Source organism: Mastigoproctus giganteus, chromosome 4 (assembly GCF_048544385.1).
Source record: "Mastigoproctus giganteus isolate SK-2022 chromosome 4, ASM4854438v1, whole genome shotgun sequence".
Lineage (NCBI taxonomy): Eukaryota > Metazoa > Arthropoda > Arachnida > Uropygi > Thelyphonidae > Mastigoproctus > Mastigoproctus giganteus.
The window spans coordinates 209,626,501-209,646,161 of record NC_143578.1 but is presented as its reverse complement, the minus strand read 5'-3'; the positions used below and the strand labels follow the sequence as shown (position 1 = coordinate 209,646,161).

The 19,661-nt window shown below is 36.4% G+C and overlaps 1 protein-coding gene across 1 annotated transcript in view; it reads right to left on the bottom strand.

Annotated features, from left to right (window-relative positions):
- Positions 1 to 1,134: 1,134 nt before the first annotated feature.
- The window catches only part of LOC150087364 (alpha-2 adrenergic receptor-like), a 147,303-nt gene continuing 128,776 nt past the window's right edge, over positions 1,135 to 19,661 (bottom strand). Inside the window, exon 3 of the mRNA XM_090372022.1 lies at positions 1,135 to 3,481. Coding sequence (XP_090228148.1) covers positions 1,610 to 3,274 — 1,665 coding nt within the window. The 5' untranslated portion in view covers positions 3,275 to 3,481 and the 3' untranslated portion in view covers positions 1,135 to 1,609. The remainder of the gene's footprint in view (positions 3,482 to 19,661) is intronic.

Here is a 19,661-nt window from a genome sequence, read left to right as displayed (position 1 = left end):
ACGTTAACGTATGCTGTGATGCAATTGTTAGTGGAATTCTTATAAATGCCATCCTGCTTACACAAATAGTTGATCGTGTGAGGGGCACACAAGCTGTCCTCTCGCTATCTAAGTTTCAGGGAACACCCGATCAGTTCTAATATCATCTAGCGTGAGATGCATTACTGGCTGTTTGGTTAGCGTGCTCCCATACCTGTACTATGTGTGTGTGTGTGTGTGTGTTCTCGCAGCAGATGTTGGCTAGGATTCCACAAATTGTACCTTCTCCAAGTTCTTCTTTCTGATGGTATTAACAAGTGCTGCTGAAGTTTTTGTTCCACGATCAGAATCGTTATTGTGTACGTAACATTCTTGTCTCATGGAAATAACATTCTGTTATTACTACCACTCGCTCGCAATCTGTTTTATTCCAATTAGTATGTCCTAGTATTGCTTAGAATAGGACATTCCATTAAGACTAAAACTCTCTCTTTCTCGGATATGTGTCTGTGTGCGTGTTTATTCCTTTGATTCCCTTTTGTTAGAAGGACATTCTATTGATTTTTATTCTTTATTAACAATCTATGTTTTGGCACAATATGTGAAGTACTCGTGCATATTAGAAGTGGAAATGTGAACATACCATGTCCTGTTTAGCCTTAATTACAAAATCTGTTCTCTTGTATTTATAAAGTGAACCTCGTTGGCTCAAGGATGATATGCAATGAATAGAGTAACGAAAATATTAAAAGACATTCAATAATTGCGAAAATTGTTTTCATTTCATGATCTGTGCATATTTCATAGCATATTGCTGTTTTACATACATGAGTAAAATATTATAAACAAGTTGTATTGTGCAAAGTGGGCTTGATTCACCGGAAGGTATTTGTTGATATATTTACATAACTGACATCAGATCCAGTCAACAGTAGTGGAACTAGTCAACAGTGAAAATCACAGCAAAAAGTTATACGGAAAGTTATCTTTTTTTCTGTTTTTTTTACGAACACCTTCAAACTTTTTTTCTCGAAAAATATTACATCGACGATATTTACATCTATTCAAGGGTTTATATGTTTAGCTTGAAATTATAATACGAAAAATACACATTTACATGTAACATCGGCTTTTTTGAAGCGATAAAAGGTGGCAAAGAACATCGTGTGTGAAAGAAAGAGATAAAAAAACGAAATATTGCTGGCCTCTGATGATCAAAATGCATGTGATATTCTACACCATTCACTTTCTTATCAACAGGTCTTTGGGTTGGCGTGAAGATGGCGGGTGTGCATAAAATTTTCGGGTGTAAAATATAGTGCTTACATATATTTTGACAAAATCGTGATTTCAATAAATATTTTCTGAGTCAATGGAACGTCCTTCCTCCAGTTCGTAAAAGGAATCTGTTTTTTTTAAAATGAGCGTTTGAATTATTTTTAATCCTGAAAATACGTGTGCCATTTTTCTCTTGAAGTCGGTTCCGTGTCTTAAATACAAATATTGGCAGCAGGTAGCCATGCCATTCCCCTGAATCGAGCACACTTGGATAACCCATTGTTCGTACAGGCACTTTCCTCTTCGGTTTATATGGAAGACAAAATAATGCATTAGTCATGTTGATGATGTGCTATTTAAATAATATTTTTTTAAACGCCCGTCTGAAGTCCCTGTTGAATATCGTATAAATGATAGGGTTCAATGCAGAATTACAGTACCCTAGCCAAAAGGCAATGGCAAAACCAGTTTCTCCAATATTGCATTTTTTGCATACGGCATCTAGCACATACAGAACGAAGAACGGTAACCAAGCTAGAATGAAGGCAGCCATAATGAGACCCAGGATTAAAGTGGCCCGTCTTTCCCTGGCTTTGGCTATGCGCCTTTTCTGTCTCTCTGTGTCCGATGGTAATGGTCTGGCAGGGAGATGCTGACGTAACCTCTTAGGCTTCTTTTTCCGCCGAATTTTTGTGGCGCTGTTTGTCTCGTATAGCTCATTCACATCTTGATCACAGTCGGCAAGGGACAGGGTGGAGCCAAACACATTTCTAGGTGTGTTTAGAAGGGAAGAGGGGTGTTCATTTAGCACCACGTTTCGCATAGCGGGGGAAAGCAGGGCTTCTCCGGACACCGTACTGACACCCTGAGCACCACTCTCCGATTCAGCCCAGTTTCTTTCGTTCCTTAAAATCTTCAGCTCCTTCGCTTCAATTCTGCTGAATTCCATCGGATATTGCTTCTCCGAATCGTGCCCAGAGTACTCGTTGGACGTCTCGATAATAATTTCCGGGGCTAACACAGGAGTCGATGGACTGTCCCTTTTTGAATGGCTACCATTCATTTGACAACTATCTACGGACGTAAACAAATCCGAATCCCGATGTTTATCCGGTGGACTAGGGTTACTAAAACTTGTACAGGTGGTGGTCGTTGTGGACTTGTCTCGTGGGGGATCGTTTGTCACTTCCGGAGCATGTCTAGGTTTTTTTACGTGCCTTCTTGCTCTCGAACGTGCTGCCATAAATATGCGGAAGTAAACAAACACCATCACTATGGCAGGAATATAAAAAGAACCGAATGCTGAATAGAACACATAGCCGATGTCATCGCTGAGGGAACACGTCGGGAAGTCCGTAGGCTTCTCCGGTTTCTTCCATCCTAATAAAGGAGGCAGCGAAATGAGAGCCGAGAGCGCCCAAACGAAACAAATCATAAACATCGCCCTCGATTGAGTTCGCTTCTTTAGATATTCCACCGCTTGGGTGACGGACCAGTACCGATCCAAACTGATCAAACACAAGTTGTTAATGGAGGCCGTGCATAATAAAACATCGAGGGCCGCATAGATATCGCACCACAGGGATCCGAATATCCAGTACCCCATTAGTTCGTTGGCTAAAGAGAAAGGCATTATTACTAGCCCTACTAGAAAGTCTGACACTGCCAAAGAAGCGATAAACCAGTTCTGCACTGTTTTCAAGGCCTTCTCCGTTGCAATGGCGATGCACACCAGCATGTTCCCCACGACAATCAGTACCATCACACAGGTCACAAAGAACGCGGTAAGAATTATTTGCAGTTGAGTGTATCCACTCGGATAGATAGAATCGCCCCACCCGGCCACCCACTCACTTTCTTTTGGGATCGACGGCACTCCTCCCCATATAACAGTTGCGTTGTTTGGCGATATGTCGCTGTCATTGCTGTGAAAGCGTGTAGCTTTTACGGTCTTCACAGGAGAATTGTCAAATGAAAGAGCGAAAGAAAAGTTCGTGCTGTTTTCATAAAAATCCATTTTCACGGATGACCCTCTGAAACTTAGATTTGTCCTACGGCAGCTTTAACAATGTAGTCCGCCACATTCTTCTTGTTAAGATTCCTTTTCTCTTTCATGTAGCTTGCCTCTGTACAACTGACTGCATCTGTAGGGAACTAGCTTCGGTTACTTCCATCATGGCACAACTTGGAATGTTGCAGACGCGTGCCACGTGGCTGGTATCACCTAGGAAACAAAGATCAACAATATATATTAGACAGCCAATCGGAGTTGATATTTTAATATAATTTTTTTTATAAGAAATTGTTTATAATTAATTAAAATCTAAATGCTTTATACATTATGAAAACTGGTGAAGTTAAATTATTTTGAAAAGAATTCCATTCAGAAGATAAAACTGTAGGTCGTTTCTGGGGCGAGGTGTATACTCCAAACTGATTGAAATATAATTAAAACTACGTTGTTAATTTGTTAACGTGTGGAAACTATTAAAACGATGTCCTGGAATGTTATTTAGGAATGAGTTCTAGACTACCCACAGCTATATTTTCCTGTTTTCATGGAAAATAGCTGAAGAGAATGACGATAGAACTTTCCCTCTTCTGGACACTCACACAAGCACAGTGTGTTTATAAAGTACCATTCTCCGAACAAATTACTAAGTGCTGTACTTTGTTCAGAGAATGGTATTTTATAAGTTTACCGTATCTATAGATTACTGATGTTCTTAACGCGAAAATTTGTTCTTATCTGATTTCCAAGAAAAGCACGAAATTTCTCTTATTGTTGCATTGCGAAACATGTTAATAGTGATATCTTATTTCCTTTTGTGACATTGAATTCCAAAGTGGCAAAATGTGCTGTCCCAGCCAATGCAGAAAATTTTGAGAATCATTCTGTTCCTGTTTTTTCACTCCACTACAAAGGTGCTTTCATAAGTGTCAGCATTGCCCAAGAGGATTCTTCATAATGAGTAGTGAGTATAATGGAAGGAAAGTTTCAAACATAAGGACTCTGCAATTTATTTTTACCTTGTGTCTCTTGCGAAATCTTGGGTGGTACCATACTCAAGGTTGTGGGGAACGAAAAAGACACTCAGGGATAAATGAACAGTCCGGCATTATTTTATAAGTTAAATTTCAGTCATGATAAAGCTGACTTGGATTGCTGGTACAACAATGTCAAGTTTCTCCAAAATTTCTAAAATTATCCATTTCCTTTCTTTTCTTTTCTTTTCTCTTCATTAGAAGGCAAAATATTGTAAATGAAGAAGAATTTCACATCTGCTCACACTATTTATCCTAACTAAAAATTTTGGCTAGATTCTGTGGTTTAATCGAAAAAGAAAGAGTGAATAAATAATAGATTATTTTTAGTTTCTCGTACAAAGATATTCCTTTGATTCTTTCCAAAATGACACACTAGAACGTTTAACTCTACAGTGCCAGGTAACATCCCTGTTTCAGCTAACACTAGCATTTATGTTCCGTTGTGAAAGTTTTCCTTGAAAAATATTCATCGATAACGCGAAATATTTCAACACTTGCTGTAATTTCTAATTGTGGTATAAATAATATATATTACTGAATTGTGTTCTCATCGATATATCGAACTGAAAATAGCACAGCCGCCGCGAGTAGTGGGATAGCTACGATCACTTTCTCATACTGCATGAAAAAGCCTGGCAGTGACCGAAATCGAGGTTATTTGTAGATTTTTTTTCTTTTTTTTTTTTTGCTTTCGTAACATGAAGTACCATTTAAAATGATATCAAGAGAATATTGGCAGTAATTGTACCAACCACAAATGGTCCATCTGCCTAAAATCATCGTGGTGTTCACCCAGTTGAAGACTCTTCCAAAATGCCATTGAAACATAGAATAATAATAGGCTTTCCTTTCTTTTTCTGTGACTTTACTGTATAACTGGGTGTGATCTAAATTTATAATATGAAATCACTTGACAACTTCGATAACGGGCTCAACTTCGCAAAGCCGAGATGTAGAAATGTCGCGAATTCTTTCAATTTTTGCGGTTATTTTGAAAATCGTTATATATTTCACATTTATATAATTGCCTTATCTTTTAATTTTGTGGTTTTTCATTTTTTATGCGTGTTTTAAATGTTCCCGCTCATTAATTAAGACACAAAACAGAATTATCAGTCTATACCTGTACTTGTTCAGCCACATTCTGTTATTAAATGGTTCTAAACCACTTTTCAGATTGCGCTTTTTTAAACAGGAAAGCGCTATCCACTTTCCAACTTTTAAAAATGAAACGTTTGCCTAGAGAATAAAAAAAAAGAAAGAAACTCCGAACATTTTTACTTTCATTACAGGTTTTTTTTTTCTTTTCCGAAGTTTTCTGGAGGCATTCACTTGGTTTACTGCCTTTAAAATACTCTTAGAGGTAAGAAAGTGGTGTTGGAAAGAAAGAAAAAAAAAAAAATCAGACGATCTTCACATTCCGGAAGGTGCTCATTGAACTGACACGACGAACAGTGGAAAACAGTGGGATTTTTATTTTCTTCTTTCATTGTGCCGAGAATGCAGCCACTATGTCATGATCCTTAGTGTCATCTGTGTTGTGCCGTTGGAGTGCTATTCAGCTGGCAGTTCGCTATCATCAGTGTCATGAGCGCACCGAGGTTATAGATTTTCCAATGATCAGGGATTTTTCTTGCCATGTTCAGGCAGAGTAATACAGTGAGCAGCTCTTAGAAGTTTTACCCATTGCATTTCTCTCTTTTAAGGCGCGGAGAAATGTCTGGAGAAACCTCGTGACAGCTAATATAAAGACAGTCGAAATACGCTTTTTCTATAGTCAATGTGAATCTGAAATTATCTTGAGTGAGTCATTTTAGTTCAACCAGTGAAATACATATACTCATTGCCATATCGCAAAGCGGTATTATGTGTAACACCTGTCATACTAGCTTTGCAAAATGGAAGCAGTATCACAGGAATATATTCTGCAGTGTGCAGAACATTTACTGGAAACTGAACTACAATAACCCCAACTATAACAGAGAACTTAATGTTGCGATAAGAAACCGGAGCGTTTTTAGATATTTGAAGGTCTACAGATGAAATGGATACTGCAACAAAATTGAAACAGGAGTCACTATAAAATGAATGGCGCGGCTTACTGAGTGCTTATTGCTGTGGCAAGGAACCTGGGGAGTATCTGATATGGCTAGGGAATTTAGATAGACGAGCAGCTGTTCAGTGAATATATGGAACCTTGGGAGTGCTGATGGCAGTGATGTATTATACGACTGAGGATTTTAATCTTTGGGGTATCGATTAATAGAATGAATCGGTTACAAACGGATCACGTCGTAATCTCCTGGCTCACATTCGTGTCAGTTTTTTAAAAGTGAAGTATAAGAAAATCTAAAACAGATGAAAGATTTTGAATTTCAGAATTTGGTCGAATTAATTTCTCTAATTTTGGTTAGTAGTGACTAGTCGACATTGAAAAGAAATCAGCAGGAAAGGAAACAGGTAACCAATCACTAAGCGACTGAAATTTTAAAAAGATGAACTTCGAGAAAGAGAGCCGTTAATTACAGAATTAAGTAATGTGAATTGAAAACTGCTACTTTTTAAAGCATTAAAACTCGAAATTATTGAAGCATATTTTACGGAATGCAGTGAGGAAGTTTATTTCAAGATACAAATTAAACAGACTTAAACTTGCTCAACCGCCAGTGGTTGAACAAGTTAATGTAGAAATAAATATGGAATATGCATGCAGAAATTATTTATCCTTTAATCAAAGAACCAGTGTCCGTTTGAATATCACTTGTGCTCTAAAGTTAAGTGAAAAAAATCCAGTAATTAGTGTAAAACGTTTTTTTATGACAAAAGATCATATGTGCGGAAATGCAGAGTAAATATTTTGTTCTGCGTGCCAGCATAAAGGGATCGCTTAGACATTTGGAGAAACAAGTGCCAGTGGAATATGTGAAGAACGAATGATAATTGTACTCCTTGGAGTACAATTACTTTATATTTTATTTAATTTTGAAAGAAAAATTGGACATCATACTTTCTTGGTAAGGCTGTTCTTTTAAAACAGATCCACTCCGTCGTGGCATAGAATCTACTAAACATCACACTTCTTCAGGTGTGATGACACCGAACCAATCCTGGTTATTGGCATCAACCAGATTTTGATGTTTCTGTTTTTCATTGTGAAAAGGTTTCTTTCGCAATGAAAAATAGCATGGGTCTTCTCACTGTAAATTGTTTTTGCAGTACAATTAAATTGTACTGTTAGTAACATTCACTCCACACTTTTCTAAAATTCCTTTTATGTTTTTAGAAGTTCTGTGACCTTGTAGTGTCAATCAACAAATTATTCTTTCATCTCGAGATGTTATCTTAAGTTTACAACCTATTCTCGGAGCGGTTTTTGTACTGTTAAGACTTAAACTGACGAGGTGTACTGCTTTTCTACGCTTAGATGGAGACATGTCAATTATTTTAATTGCCTTTGGTGTTATTTTATAAAATTAGTGCTGGAAAATTCGAGATATTTTAAGAATAGCTTCACACTCCAGTAGCATCGATGTATCACGTACAACTAATCAAACTAATGAATCACGTAAAATGCAAACAACGCCTATTTAGACACTGGGAATGATGTGACACAAATTGGCACTGATCACGTGGTTATGACGGTTGCAGCCGTTTAAAATGTGTGCACGAAATTAAAAATATTGGATATTTACTTCATAGTCCTCGCCAAATTTCACTTCAGAAGTGCACAGATTGCCCTGATTTTTTTTTTCCCCAGAGAAATTCAAAACATTGGAATCACTTTTCTTTATCCTTTTATACTGAGTTGATCAAATGGTCAAAATCTGTAGAATTTAAGAAAAACAGCTTAACGGATGTTAAGTGTACAATATTCTGTTCCTTTTACTGTCCAATGGGGGAGACTGTAAACCCATTCTCTCTTTTGTATCTCTCTCTATTAAAATGTCTTATTTATTCCTACTTGCTAAGGAATACACAGCATTTTTCTGATTAAAAATTAATAATATAATTTTGATTGCATTTAGTTGGGTTTGTCATAGGCACTGATTTAGTTTCCCCAATTTATTGGCCCTGAAAAGGAGTGCGGTAAGTTATCTGTTACATCGTGACCTTCGCCCGAAAAATTGGTGCCACCGAAACGCCAGTAATTTCTTCAGGTATTCCGACAGCTTTCCTAACAGACTCAGATGGATGGGTTTTGCTGAAGACTGTTATAGACATTCAAGGCATTTTTTTGCTAGAACTACTAAGTTTACTTATTTTATGCTTCACAAAGTAGCAGCGGGGAGTTTGGAGGACTCAGGAATTGTTTTTCATCACAGCGCTTATGCGAGTGAGTGAGTGATAGAGTGATGTTGTTTGCAAGAATAGCGTAGTTTAAATTTATCACTCACTTCTGTTGACGTTATTAATTAAACAAAAACATTTATAATATTTTCGTCGTAAATATTCAACGGATTGCTTTAAATAGCAGATTTTACAATTACACTTTACGTATATCATTTTAAATGACAATTTGATGGATTCAAGATACATCCGTTCTTCTGATGGAAGCAAAGCATTTTCTGGTGCAAGACACAACTTTGAAACAGTCCATTTTATACTTGTTATATTGGGAATATATAAAGAAATATTTTGAAGTTGTACGAGACTATCTACAATATATATATATATATATATATATATATATATATTGGGGCATGATTTTATTTAAATTTTTTGTGGGTGATTTTTATTTGTATGGGATGCGTTTCAGGCATTATGATCCGACTGAAATGCATCCCATACAAATAAAAATCACCCACAAAAAATTTAATTCGGTGTAAATATATGTACACCGAATTACAAAATTTTCAGATGAACTTTCCTCTATTTATTTATATATACATATATTTTTCAAGATAGTCGCCCCTTCAAGATTTATATGCCGATGACGACTTCTCAACTGGAAACAAATATGTTTAAAAATTCTCTTTGTACTTTATTATTTTAGAACCCAAATCCTGGATCGATGATAGAATTCAACAAGTTATTCAGAAATATCCCAATTTTTTTTACGTATTGGGGGGGAGCTGATTGGATTTTTTTTTTTAATGTTATACTGATATACCAATAACTCAGATTTAAAACTTATCATATGGAAATTTATTTTCTTAACATTAACAGTTTAAATAGTTAATAAAAATTGCTTTCTTCTTGAGACTAAATCGTCGAATAAAGCCAACAAACATGACTGTCTCCGATAAGGTACAACCTCGTGATCTCTCCAAGCTACACACGCTAAGCTGCTGTGGCCATTAGTAAGCGTATGATTAAGCTGTAACACAAAAAAAAAAAAAAAAAAAAACTAACATAAAACTTTAATAAAGAGTTGTGTGATGTGCGGTCTCACTCAGTTTCTCTCAATAACACATGCGTACTATAAAGTATGTCGACAGTGTGTATTGATTACTTTGTAATATTTAACCATTTGGATAATACGTGTCAATACCAGTATCACGAAAACCATAACAACCTCACTCACTGTTCCTCAACCAAGTTCCTTCTCTTCCACTAAGGGATCGATCTCGCAGTCCGAAGAAATCTGGCAGGGTTAACAAAAATGTGAGCCTTCAGTAGCATTTATATAAATGGAATCGTTTTTAAGAAACGTTGGCCAAAAAAGCGCAAAAAAGGAATAGACAGAATGAAGACCAAAAGGACTTAAGAGATCAGTTCTAAAATTGAACTGTGAATGAATGAAAAACTGCGTTAAATAGATATTTCAAGCTAAACAGAATTTATAATTGGTCATTCTATAAACAGGGATTCCTATGATCTTCTTACCTGCGTTCATTTTTCCAGATTAGTAACTACATTGGAGAGGAATTCTATAGGCGGTTTAAGGTCATTCGTGCAATTATGATATATCACGAAATGTTAATTTTTTATATAGACACGCGAGCGTTTAAAGTTAAAAACAAATTATTTAAAATAATTTGTTTTTATCTTTAAAAAAATTAAGGAAAAGGATTATCGTTATAATAAACGCAGTTCAAAACTGCACATAAAGAATAGGATTTAGGATGGCCGTTGAAAGAAGATGACATGTATGAAACGAAGGTAACTTTAGATAGGAACAAAGTTGTGAGAAAAACGTTGAAAAGATGGTGCCTCCAGAAGAACCACTGCTATCACATCTGTTACATTCCCGGATTTACAGAAGAGCTTGCTATCAGGATGTTATCTTTAGCACAGGTTGTCATTGAAAGCTGTAACCTCGGAAGCAATTATCGCTAAGACTTGTACGGCATTCCCATATCGTGTAATCTTCAATTTAACCCCAGTCACTGAACTATCAACAAATTGCTCCGTGTTACGTATTGGGAAGGGGTCGTTATTGATCGCTAGCGTTTGTCTTTTGTTTCAGAAGTGTTCATAACATGGAGCAAAAAATAAACGTGAAATATAGCCACTTAACTGGAGTTGGACGCAACTGATTTCTGAGATGTGCGAAAGGAATTTTTTAACCAACTATTCTGTTCAGTTATCGATAGGCGGTTTGTCCCTAACAGATCAACGGTGAAAGTTCGTCAAAAATCTTTGTAGATGAACTTGAGGCACTCCATGAAAGTGCCATTTGAAAGTCTTCGAAAGAAAACAATTCCAGTATTAACTAATCCTTTCCGATAATTCAGTTCATCATGTGACTAGCTCGATTCTAAAGAAAACTATGTTTTTATTTAGAATGAAGTTTAAAAATTAAAAATTACAATACACAGTTTTGGCGGTGGCCGTTCCATTGCTTCCAGTAAACCCAGGGTAACTTTTCAAGGCATCCTGAAGCACCTTCATCGCAGTCAACTTCCTCAATCTACTGAAAACTTTATACCTCTGGATTCACTTTCGATTTAGTAAACAAATGTATTGCCTCTGATCGAATTAACTATTTCATATATTAACTGTATCATATGGGAGCAAGTTTAAGGCCGTGTGCTCGACATGTCCATGCTGTTATATGTGATTCCATGCAGAATTTTAGCATACTGCTGTTCTTTTAAAGAGTTTCTTTTTTTTTTTTTTTTTTTTTTTTTGTTCAGCTACGTAAGGGTTAACAAAATAGGTGAATAAATAACTATTGCATTAGAAAATTCAATTTGTAAGACGAATAATCAAATGCATGTTTTTTTATGTTTTCTTAAAGCTTAAAACATCCTTATGAGAGTGTTGATCAGCTCAGTACATATTACAACTGAACGTTGTTTATTGTTGCTGAGCGTTACTCCTTTCAGCTTAGCAGCGTCGATTCAGCCAGATGGTACTTAGATCACGAAAGGATTTACCGCCTAACTATTAAATGGGCACTGCTCCGAATGGACTATTGTTACAAGTGGAGTCCATCAAGGTTCTGTGCGAGGTCCCTTGCAGTTTTCAATTTTCGTTAATGTATTACAAGTTTCATGTCAAAATGTGTTGAATTGGTCAGGAATATCGGGATATCTATGCAATGAGAATGCAGTTGCAACAAGATTTCGATAAAATATACAGCGCTGACCAGCGCATGGGCTACTGTCAGTGATATATAGGAATTTTGCTAGACATAGAGATATAATTATCCCACTATACAAATCAACGGGCAACCACCTTGAATATAGCATACAGGTCTGGAGGCTTCATTTCAAGAAATATATCAAGTCGGTTGAAAAGGTATGAAGGAAGGAGACAAGATTCATCGAAAATGCAAGGAAATACTCATACCAGAAGAGACACCAATTGAAAACAAAGCATTTGCACAATGATCTGATTGAGGTGCTTAAGGCCATGGAAACGGTTGATTGCTTAATAAATGCATATATATTTTTCTTTCTAGGATGATGCAAAAAAAAAAGAGAAACGGATTCAAATTAAGCAAAGATTATTGTAGACCAGATGTAAAAAAATTTTTACAAAAATTAAAAAAAAAGAATGATCAGCTTTTAGAACAAGTTAGGTTTGTCTAACGGCTGAAGCAGTTAGCTTTGTTGAAGTTAGGAGTATTAAAGAGGGAATATATAAAAACCTAGGGATACATTTTATTTTATCTCATTTTTATTTAATTTATTTGCTTTGTTTATTCGTTAATTTATTTTTTAAAGCAAATTCTAAATAAGTTTTGCTTCCTTGCCACATTCTGCCATTTCAGTACTAATAACTTCATATCTCAATTCTAAAACTTCGACAGTATTAAGGATCCTTCCCATCGCACTTAACTATGTAATAATGTACAATTTTTACTATTCGGAAGCATTTAACTGCTTCGTGCCCTTGAAGTTACGCCCGTTTCCCAACTAATGCCTGTATATGATGTGGTACTGCAATTTTATATCGGATTTTAATGTACAGAGGGAAGCATAAAAAATGCACAGGATGATGCATTAAAAAAAAAAAAAAACAATAAGTCCAAAATTTTGTCCCCTGCTCTATTCCCTGTCACATTAACACTTGTGTGAACATTTATGATGCCACGCATGTATAATTAACAATGCACTATATGAAGCATTAATGAGCGCTGTTTTGAGAGCTCCCGTTATTCCCTACTTCACGTGAATACAAATTTATGAATTTCATACATTTGTATTAATCGTTTTAGCATTAAACATTTTATTATTTATCCAAGTACAAAAGAAGAGGTCACAGAGTAATTTTGCTAACTTCTAGAAATATGCAAATCCCGGTTAAACACGCTAATGTTTTACAGGTGGTACGGCTGCTGCCCGAAAGATGGCGCAACATGCAAATCAAGATTTTTACCTCTGAAAATAATACGAATATTAGTTTTAATGTACTGTATGTAAGAAAAAAATCGATATTAATTTTATATTTTTCTTTGGTTGCTTTTCTCATCTCTGACAAACTACAGTACATATTTATCTAGTATATTTAGCCTGGCAGAGAGAGAGAGAGAGAGAGAGAGAGAGAGAGAGAGAGAGAAAGAGAAAAAAGGAAAAAAAAAAAAAAAAGAAAACAGGTGTTAATCATATACACATATTGGTTTTTCCCAGCAAACTGGCTAATCAGGAACTTCTCTCAGTAAATAACTGAAATTAGCAAGCAAAATTTATTTCATATTATTTTTGATAGTTTCGTTACATTTAAATGGTACTTTAGAAGCCAGATCATTTCTGGTGCCAAAATTATCCCCTTCTTTGGTACGATGGTATTTTTCTGCTTTCACCAGATCTTCGTTATATCCTAGTGCACCTTTAATTGGATAAAAAAAAAAATGGCTAGGAGGCAACCGCAATTTTTAAAAGTACCGAGAGAGAAGTTTTGGATGTTTTATTTATTTTTGTTGATTGTACTGTGCTGACATTGTATGTCCTGTGAATTAGCAATTACGAAAGCAAGTACAAGTAGAAGAAAAGTGAAAGAATATAATGATAAATGTCAGAGAGTCTGAAGTTTTGCGGCGAAATCTTTGAGAGAAAAAAAATAATTAATTTAATACCTGCTGAACCAACTACAAAGAAAATTATTATTAGTAGGGATTGAACGGAGCGAGCAAAAGAGAGAGAGATGATGAAGTTAATGTCAGTGTACAGCTGTGTTTCAGACGTCTACCGGGTGGAGTATTTTAACTTTGTATTTTACTTCCTCCTTTGTAAGTTGACTAATGCTACTCTCGACCAAGAAAAGATCCAAATATTTGAGTGGCAGTGTTCTTGTAGAGGCTTATTTTGCTTTATGTTGGGGGACAGCTTGGGAAAAAGAAATACGTAGCATTTCATAATAACAGATGAGAAGAAGAAGTCATATCCTTGAATGAATGTGAGGAACGTGTTACTTTCGTCGCTGCGAAGTGCACGTATGGCAAGCCATCGGATGCGGATGGACGGAGATGTACTTTGTAGCTGCTATAGTTACACGTTTCCCGCGTTTTTTTAAGAACAGCCCCTTCACATTCGTTATCAGAAAATATTAACTTCTTATAGGGAGCTGTTCTAAACAAAAAACAAGGCAAAAGTCTATAAATATATCTGTTTTTAAAAATTTCTGGCTGTATTTAAACTGCAGGCCTTTTGATTACAAAATAGTGGTATATTTAATTTATAAATTAAATTTGCAATTAAATTAAGCGTTGGTTAAGATTTAAGCGAGGAAAAACCTCTTTCGAGACAGATCAGTGAAATTGCAATGCCATTTATAGATAAAGCTGTTCTCATTCATTCATGCCTTTTGATTTGCTCCAGAATACCAAATACATCTCATTCAGCACTTCCTTTGATTTTAGTCGAAGGAAATCAGAAGAATATTAAATAGTTTTGATACCAGAAGGTTCGTAGAATATCAGCGTTTCTCCAGCAAAACATCTTGTCATCTAATTATTGTGTATTGCACTTCAGCTTTTCTCAAAAGTAATAAATAAAATTATTAATATCCACTTTTCGCATTACCTTGAATTTTCCCACTTAATTAATGATCTACAGCAGGGGTGGCCAACGAGTCGATCGCGGATTTAATTTCGGTCGATCACGACGAATTTTAAATATACAGTCATCCATCTATTTGTGCACCTTGCGCAATGAAATTTTTGAGATGGTAGATCGCGGCACATTTTGAAGAAAAAAAGTAGATCGCATCACAAATTAAGTTGGCCACTCCTGACCTACAGTATGAATTCTATCAGCGTCGATTCACAGGAGATTTTGTTTGCTTACACTATCTGCTTAGGGACAAATGGCTAGGAAAAGTTAAGAGAAACGTGAGCAGTTCCCCTAACAGAAGTAAATATGGAGTATTTCCGTAGCCGAGTGGTCAGGGGCGGGAGTGCAGTAGCACACACTCTTTGAGTAGACCGGGGTTCAAGCCCCTGACTGCTAAATGTGGTCGATCTGCCAACACGCACCGGACCAGCTTGGCAGATTATGGTCCATTTCCCTCAACATGAATTGTTGAGGAGGCTTCCATCCTGTAGTGAATTGATAATGGCTGCAGTTTACCTGTTTTTATCTATCGACCGGTCTGTCTCCTACCATTTGCAGTTCAGTGAGTGGTTTTTTCCTCGATTTCTGTTTACGAGTATTGTAACTTCTTCAGCATCCAAAACTGGATTATTGCTGCTGCAGTTTTTGGCATTATTTTAATAATAAATAAATTTTCAATTTATACTCCAGGATGACCAAACGGTCAGAGGAGTTCGCATGGCAGATTGAATACAAGAAACAGCACCGTATTCAGCAGTCACGGGCTTGAACCCCGGTCACTCAAGGCACGTGTACTTATGCACCCGTGCGCATGACCAGTTTGCTTCTCGACTACTAATTATTCACTCCATCAGTCGTGGAATAGTGTTCCTACACTAGAGTCGCAATAGCACTGTAAAAATTGTATTTTTCAAAATAGTACAATCAGCCTAAGCAAACCCCTGTGTGTAACAATTGTTATGATCATTGTCCTTTCACATCGTGACCGAGTTAGACCGTTTTGGGCGTGGGGTTGTCCAATTTCTTCTCCCCTCCCGAAAATTCGGATTTTTCAGCCAGAAAAAGAGGTATCAGCTGTTACTTTCAGCTATATAAGCACGCTCTGCAAGAGTTGCAGTCATTCCTTGCTTGTGTCAGGATGGCGAGTTACGTGCAGTTGACGCCACGAAGAAAGAGTGCTATTGTTGTTTTACGTGAGGAAGGATGTTTTCCTGTCATATTGCTTATAGAATGTCTTGTAATCAGTCGACAATAAGTAGATTTCTTTCCAAACTCAAGAATACTGGTTCTGCTGATAGGGAAAAAAGGAACCGGACGCAAACGGTCTCTACTTCAAAACAGGGTCGCGTTTTGAAGCGCTTATGCCTTAAAAGCCGTAAAGTTTCTTCGTCTGATCTGAAAAGAGAATGGGAAGAACGTACAGGAGTGGTAGCAAGTGCGATAACAGTGGGAAGACGGCTCTTCAAAAATGGAGTTGTAGCCCGTCGTCCTAAGAAGAAGCCCCTCCTCATACAAAAAATGAAAAAGGCCCGATTAATTTGATGTAAGGAGCATGTCAAATGGACCTCCGAGCAGTGGAAGTCAGTTGTTTTCTCGGATGAGAAGAAATTCAACCTGCAGCATGGCTCTGATGGGAGACAAACGATTCGCCGTAAACGTGGTGAAGAATACCATCCAGACTGTATGATGTCTACAGTGAAATTCCCTACAAGCCAAATGATATGGGGGTACATTTCGTATCGCGGAGTAGGTCACCTGCAGTTTATAAAAGGTTCCGTAAATGCCAACGGATACCTGGCTATATTGGAAGGCAAATTGCTGCCAACCATTAGAGACCATTTCAACCTGCCAAGTAACTGCATCTTTTAGGACGACTATGCTCCTTGTCATCGGGCGAAAAGTGTAAATAGGCACTTCTGTAGTTACTTTTGCTTCATTTCTGCATTAGAGGTTCGACAATAATGTGTTTACATTTGTTACAGGTGAAAAAATGGTTGGGAGGACGGTCCATTATAACTGTTAGCTGTCCAGGACACAGCCCGGTGTCCTGGACAGCTAACAGTTGTAATTCACAGGAATTACAACTGTTAGCTGTCCTATAGAGAACTGTTGGCATCATGTAGAATCTGCAGTTGCCAGAAAGAAACCAAAGACCCTTCGTGAACTTCAGGAAGCCATAATTCGTCGAATATTTGATCTTGTCAATGCTTCGACGGTGTGCTGCAGTTTCAGGGCCAGAGGCGGTTCAACTAAATATTAATTTGCACCTGGTGAACTTTTCATTTTGTTTTCCATTTAAAATGATAAACTGAAGCAACCTGAGGGCTTCTGATAACATTTCAGCCATAATTGTCGTGTTTACCAAAACAGTTGTATAAAGGTTGCAAATGCTCATTTTGGAATATTTTGAGAGCACCTGTTAAATATTGCTTAGCTTTGCCTTAACTATTAATAAAATATAATACTATTAATTAATAAATTTATTTAACTATTAATAAATAACTATTTAATAAATATATTGCCTTAACTATTAATTAATAAATAATAAATATATAATTGATAAATAAATATGACTAGCTGTGATATATTTAATAAATATATCACAGCTAGTCATTAATGTAACATACCATAGCGAAAAAGGGTTAGAAATGCGAAATTCCTAGGTGATGTACTTTCTTTGAACACCAGTGTATGAATAAAGGTGACTTTGAAATACTTCCGGGTAACAGTTTGCATTCGTTGTGTTGTCATCAAACATTGGTCTGACGATTTTGGCAGAAGGCAGCAGCTCACTAGAGTACATTTTCCTGAATGTAGGGGAGTTTTCCTACAGAAACGCATATTTTGTTTAGTGAAATATCTGTTTAACTGGAAGAGCACTTCGTTGGTGAACCAAACATTTGCAGATTTCCTCGATATCTGAAGCTAGATTATTTCTTTCGTTTTCGGTATTATTTTGCCTCACAGAATGAACAGTTGTCTTCATAGCTGTTTGTTCTTTGTTCCGTGAACTACAGAACAGTATTCTCACATCTAGTATTTAGGTTTGCATTCACATTTTGCACTGCATCGACTTCCCCTAACCATATCTTATAGTTAAATGAAGCCAGCTACAATAAAGAATGGCGAAAAATTGTCTTTAGCAATTAGTCAAGGTTGTGTTGGAGAAAGCGATAATAGAAGGATCCCTATGTGGCTACGTCCTGCTGAAAGAGTTGTTTTTCTGCCAGTGTTCAACAAAGACGTATAAATCGAACATCGGGAAAAGTGATATGGGATTTCATCGTTTATGTGATAGTTGTTCATTACTAGTTTTTAGTCAAAGTAAATTCACAGATTTCTCGGCGATGGACCTTTCGTTTTTCCATTTTTTACAAGATATTACTGGGCGTCATACCGCTAATATTGTCAGGTGGTTTCTTTGTAATGTAAATATGATTTCCAGGATTTCTTTGCCACTGACGTTTCTCCTGTTGAGTATATCTGGGATATGAAAGTACGACAACTTAGAACTGTGTTCGACCAGCCAAACTACTGCAGTTTCAAGGGAACAGTTAACATGGAGGTGTATTCCTCAAGAGATTATCTAGGTAATTCTTTTGACTCGATGACAAAATATATAAACGTCCTGTATTGCTGCTTTGGTGGAGGACTTATATTTTGTCTTATCTATGCTATGTACCTCAAACTAAAATCTCTTATTCTGGTCATTTTTGCTTGCCTTTATACTTTTCTGGCATTGAGTGCAGTTTATCGTATATATACTCGTGTTTTTAAAAAATAATAATATGATCATGACAGTGGTCATATTATTAAACTTGCTTAACTACTTTAAGTGTTAATTACTGATTCATTAAGAAGCGATTCGCTGATTAGATCAGTGATTCTCAAACGGTGCGCCGCGAATATTATGAAAGTATATTTTAAAAATAAGAAGAAACCCATTTGTATAGAGATTTATTACATCCATGATCAATTAATAGCCAGGCTAGGCCCTTCGGGTAACGGTTTATTGTACACAGTTAGCAAGCATCGTGACCGAGCAAAAGGTCTTCGTTTGATCCATCTACACAGGAAGAATTTATTTATTTATTTATTTTTTTAATTCACAGCGTGGCCAGGTTAATTGGTCTCGACAAGGGGCGTATTGCTTTTAATTCTAGAAGCTCATGTTTTCATAAATAAAAACAAGTAACCGACCATAGAATGCATGAAATCTTCAGCAACCACAATCCTTTTTATGAATCACGATTTTCACGTAATTATTAGCATTGTAAAAGTTGACACTGGGGACTATATAGCAAATCTTTGAGAACCACGACACAGATTCTGGTGGTAACTCGGAACCACTGGTGATAACACAGTGGTTCTGATCGCTGTCCTACCACGCCATATAAAAAAAAAAAGCCTAGGTTTTTCATCCAGCAAAACAGATAATATAATACATGCAATTTATAAACAATGCACTGACACCTAATAGTTGCTTTAGCACAAAATAAAATGAAATAGATAAACGAAGATACACACAAGGTTTTAGAATGCTTTTTTACATAAAAATGTTTGGGCCATTTTTTACATTTCCAATAAGGTATACGTGTCTTTTTACAAGCGTCTGTTGTACATCATATAGCTGACTTCATCGTTAGCAATCAGATGGTATTAATATTAGGCATATGGTGCAAGAAAGCTCCAGACGGAATCACATATCTATCTGACTTATTTCCAAACAACACAATGACTTTATACGACTAATTTTTGTTTATATACTTTACTATTATATTATAAATTTATTGACCTAAAAACCATTACCTTTATGATAACGGCTATAACGACTCCATCGAAATGAAGACAACGAGCTGCACTCACCGCTCAAAATGCAATGATTTGTTAAGTCTAACAAAAATTACGTTGCTA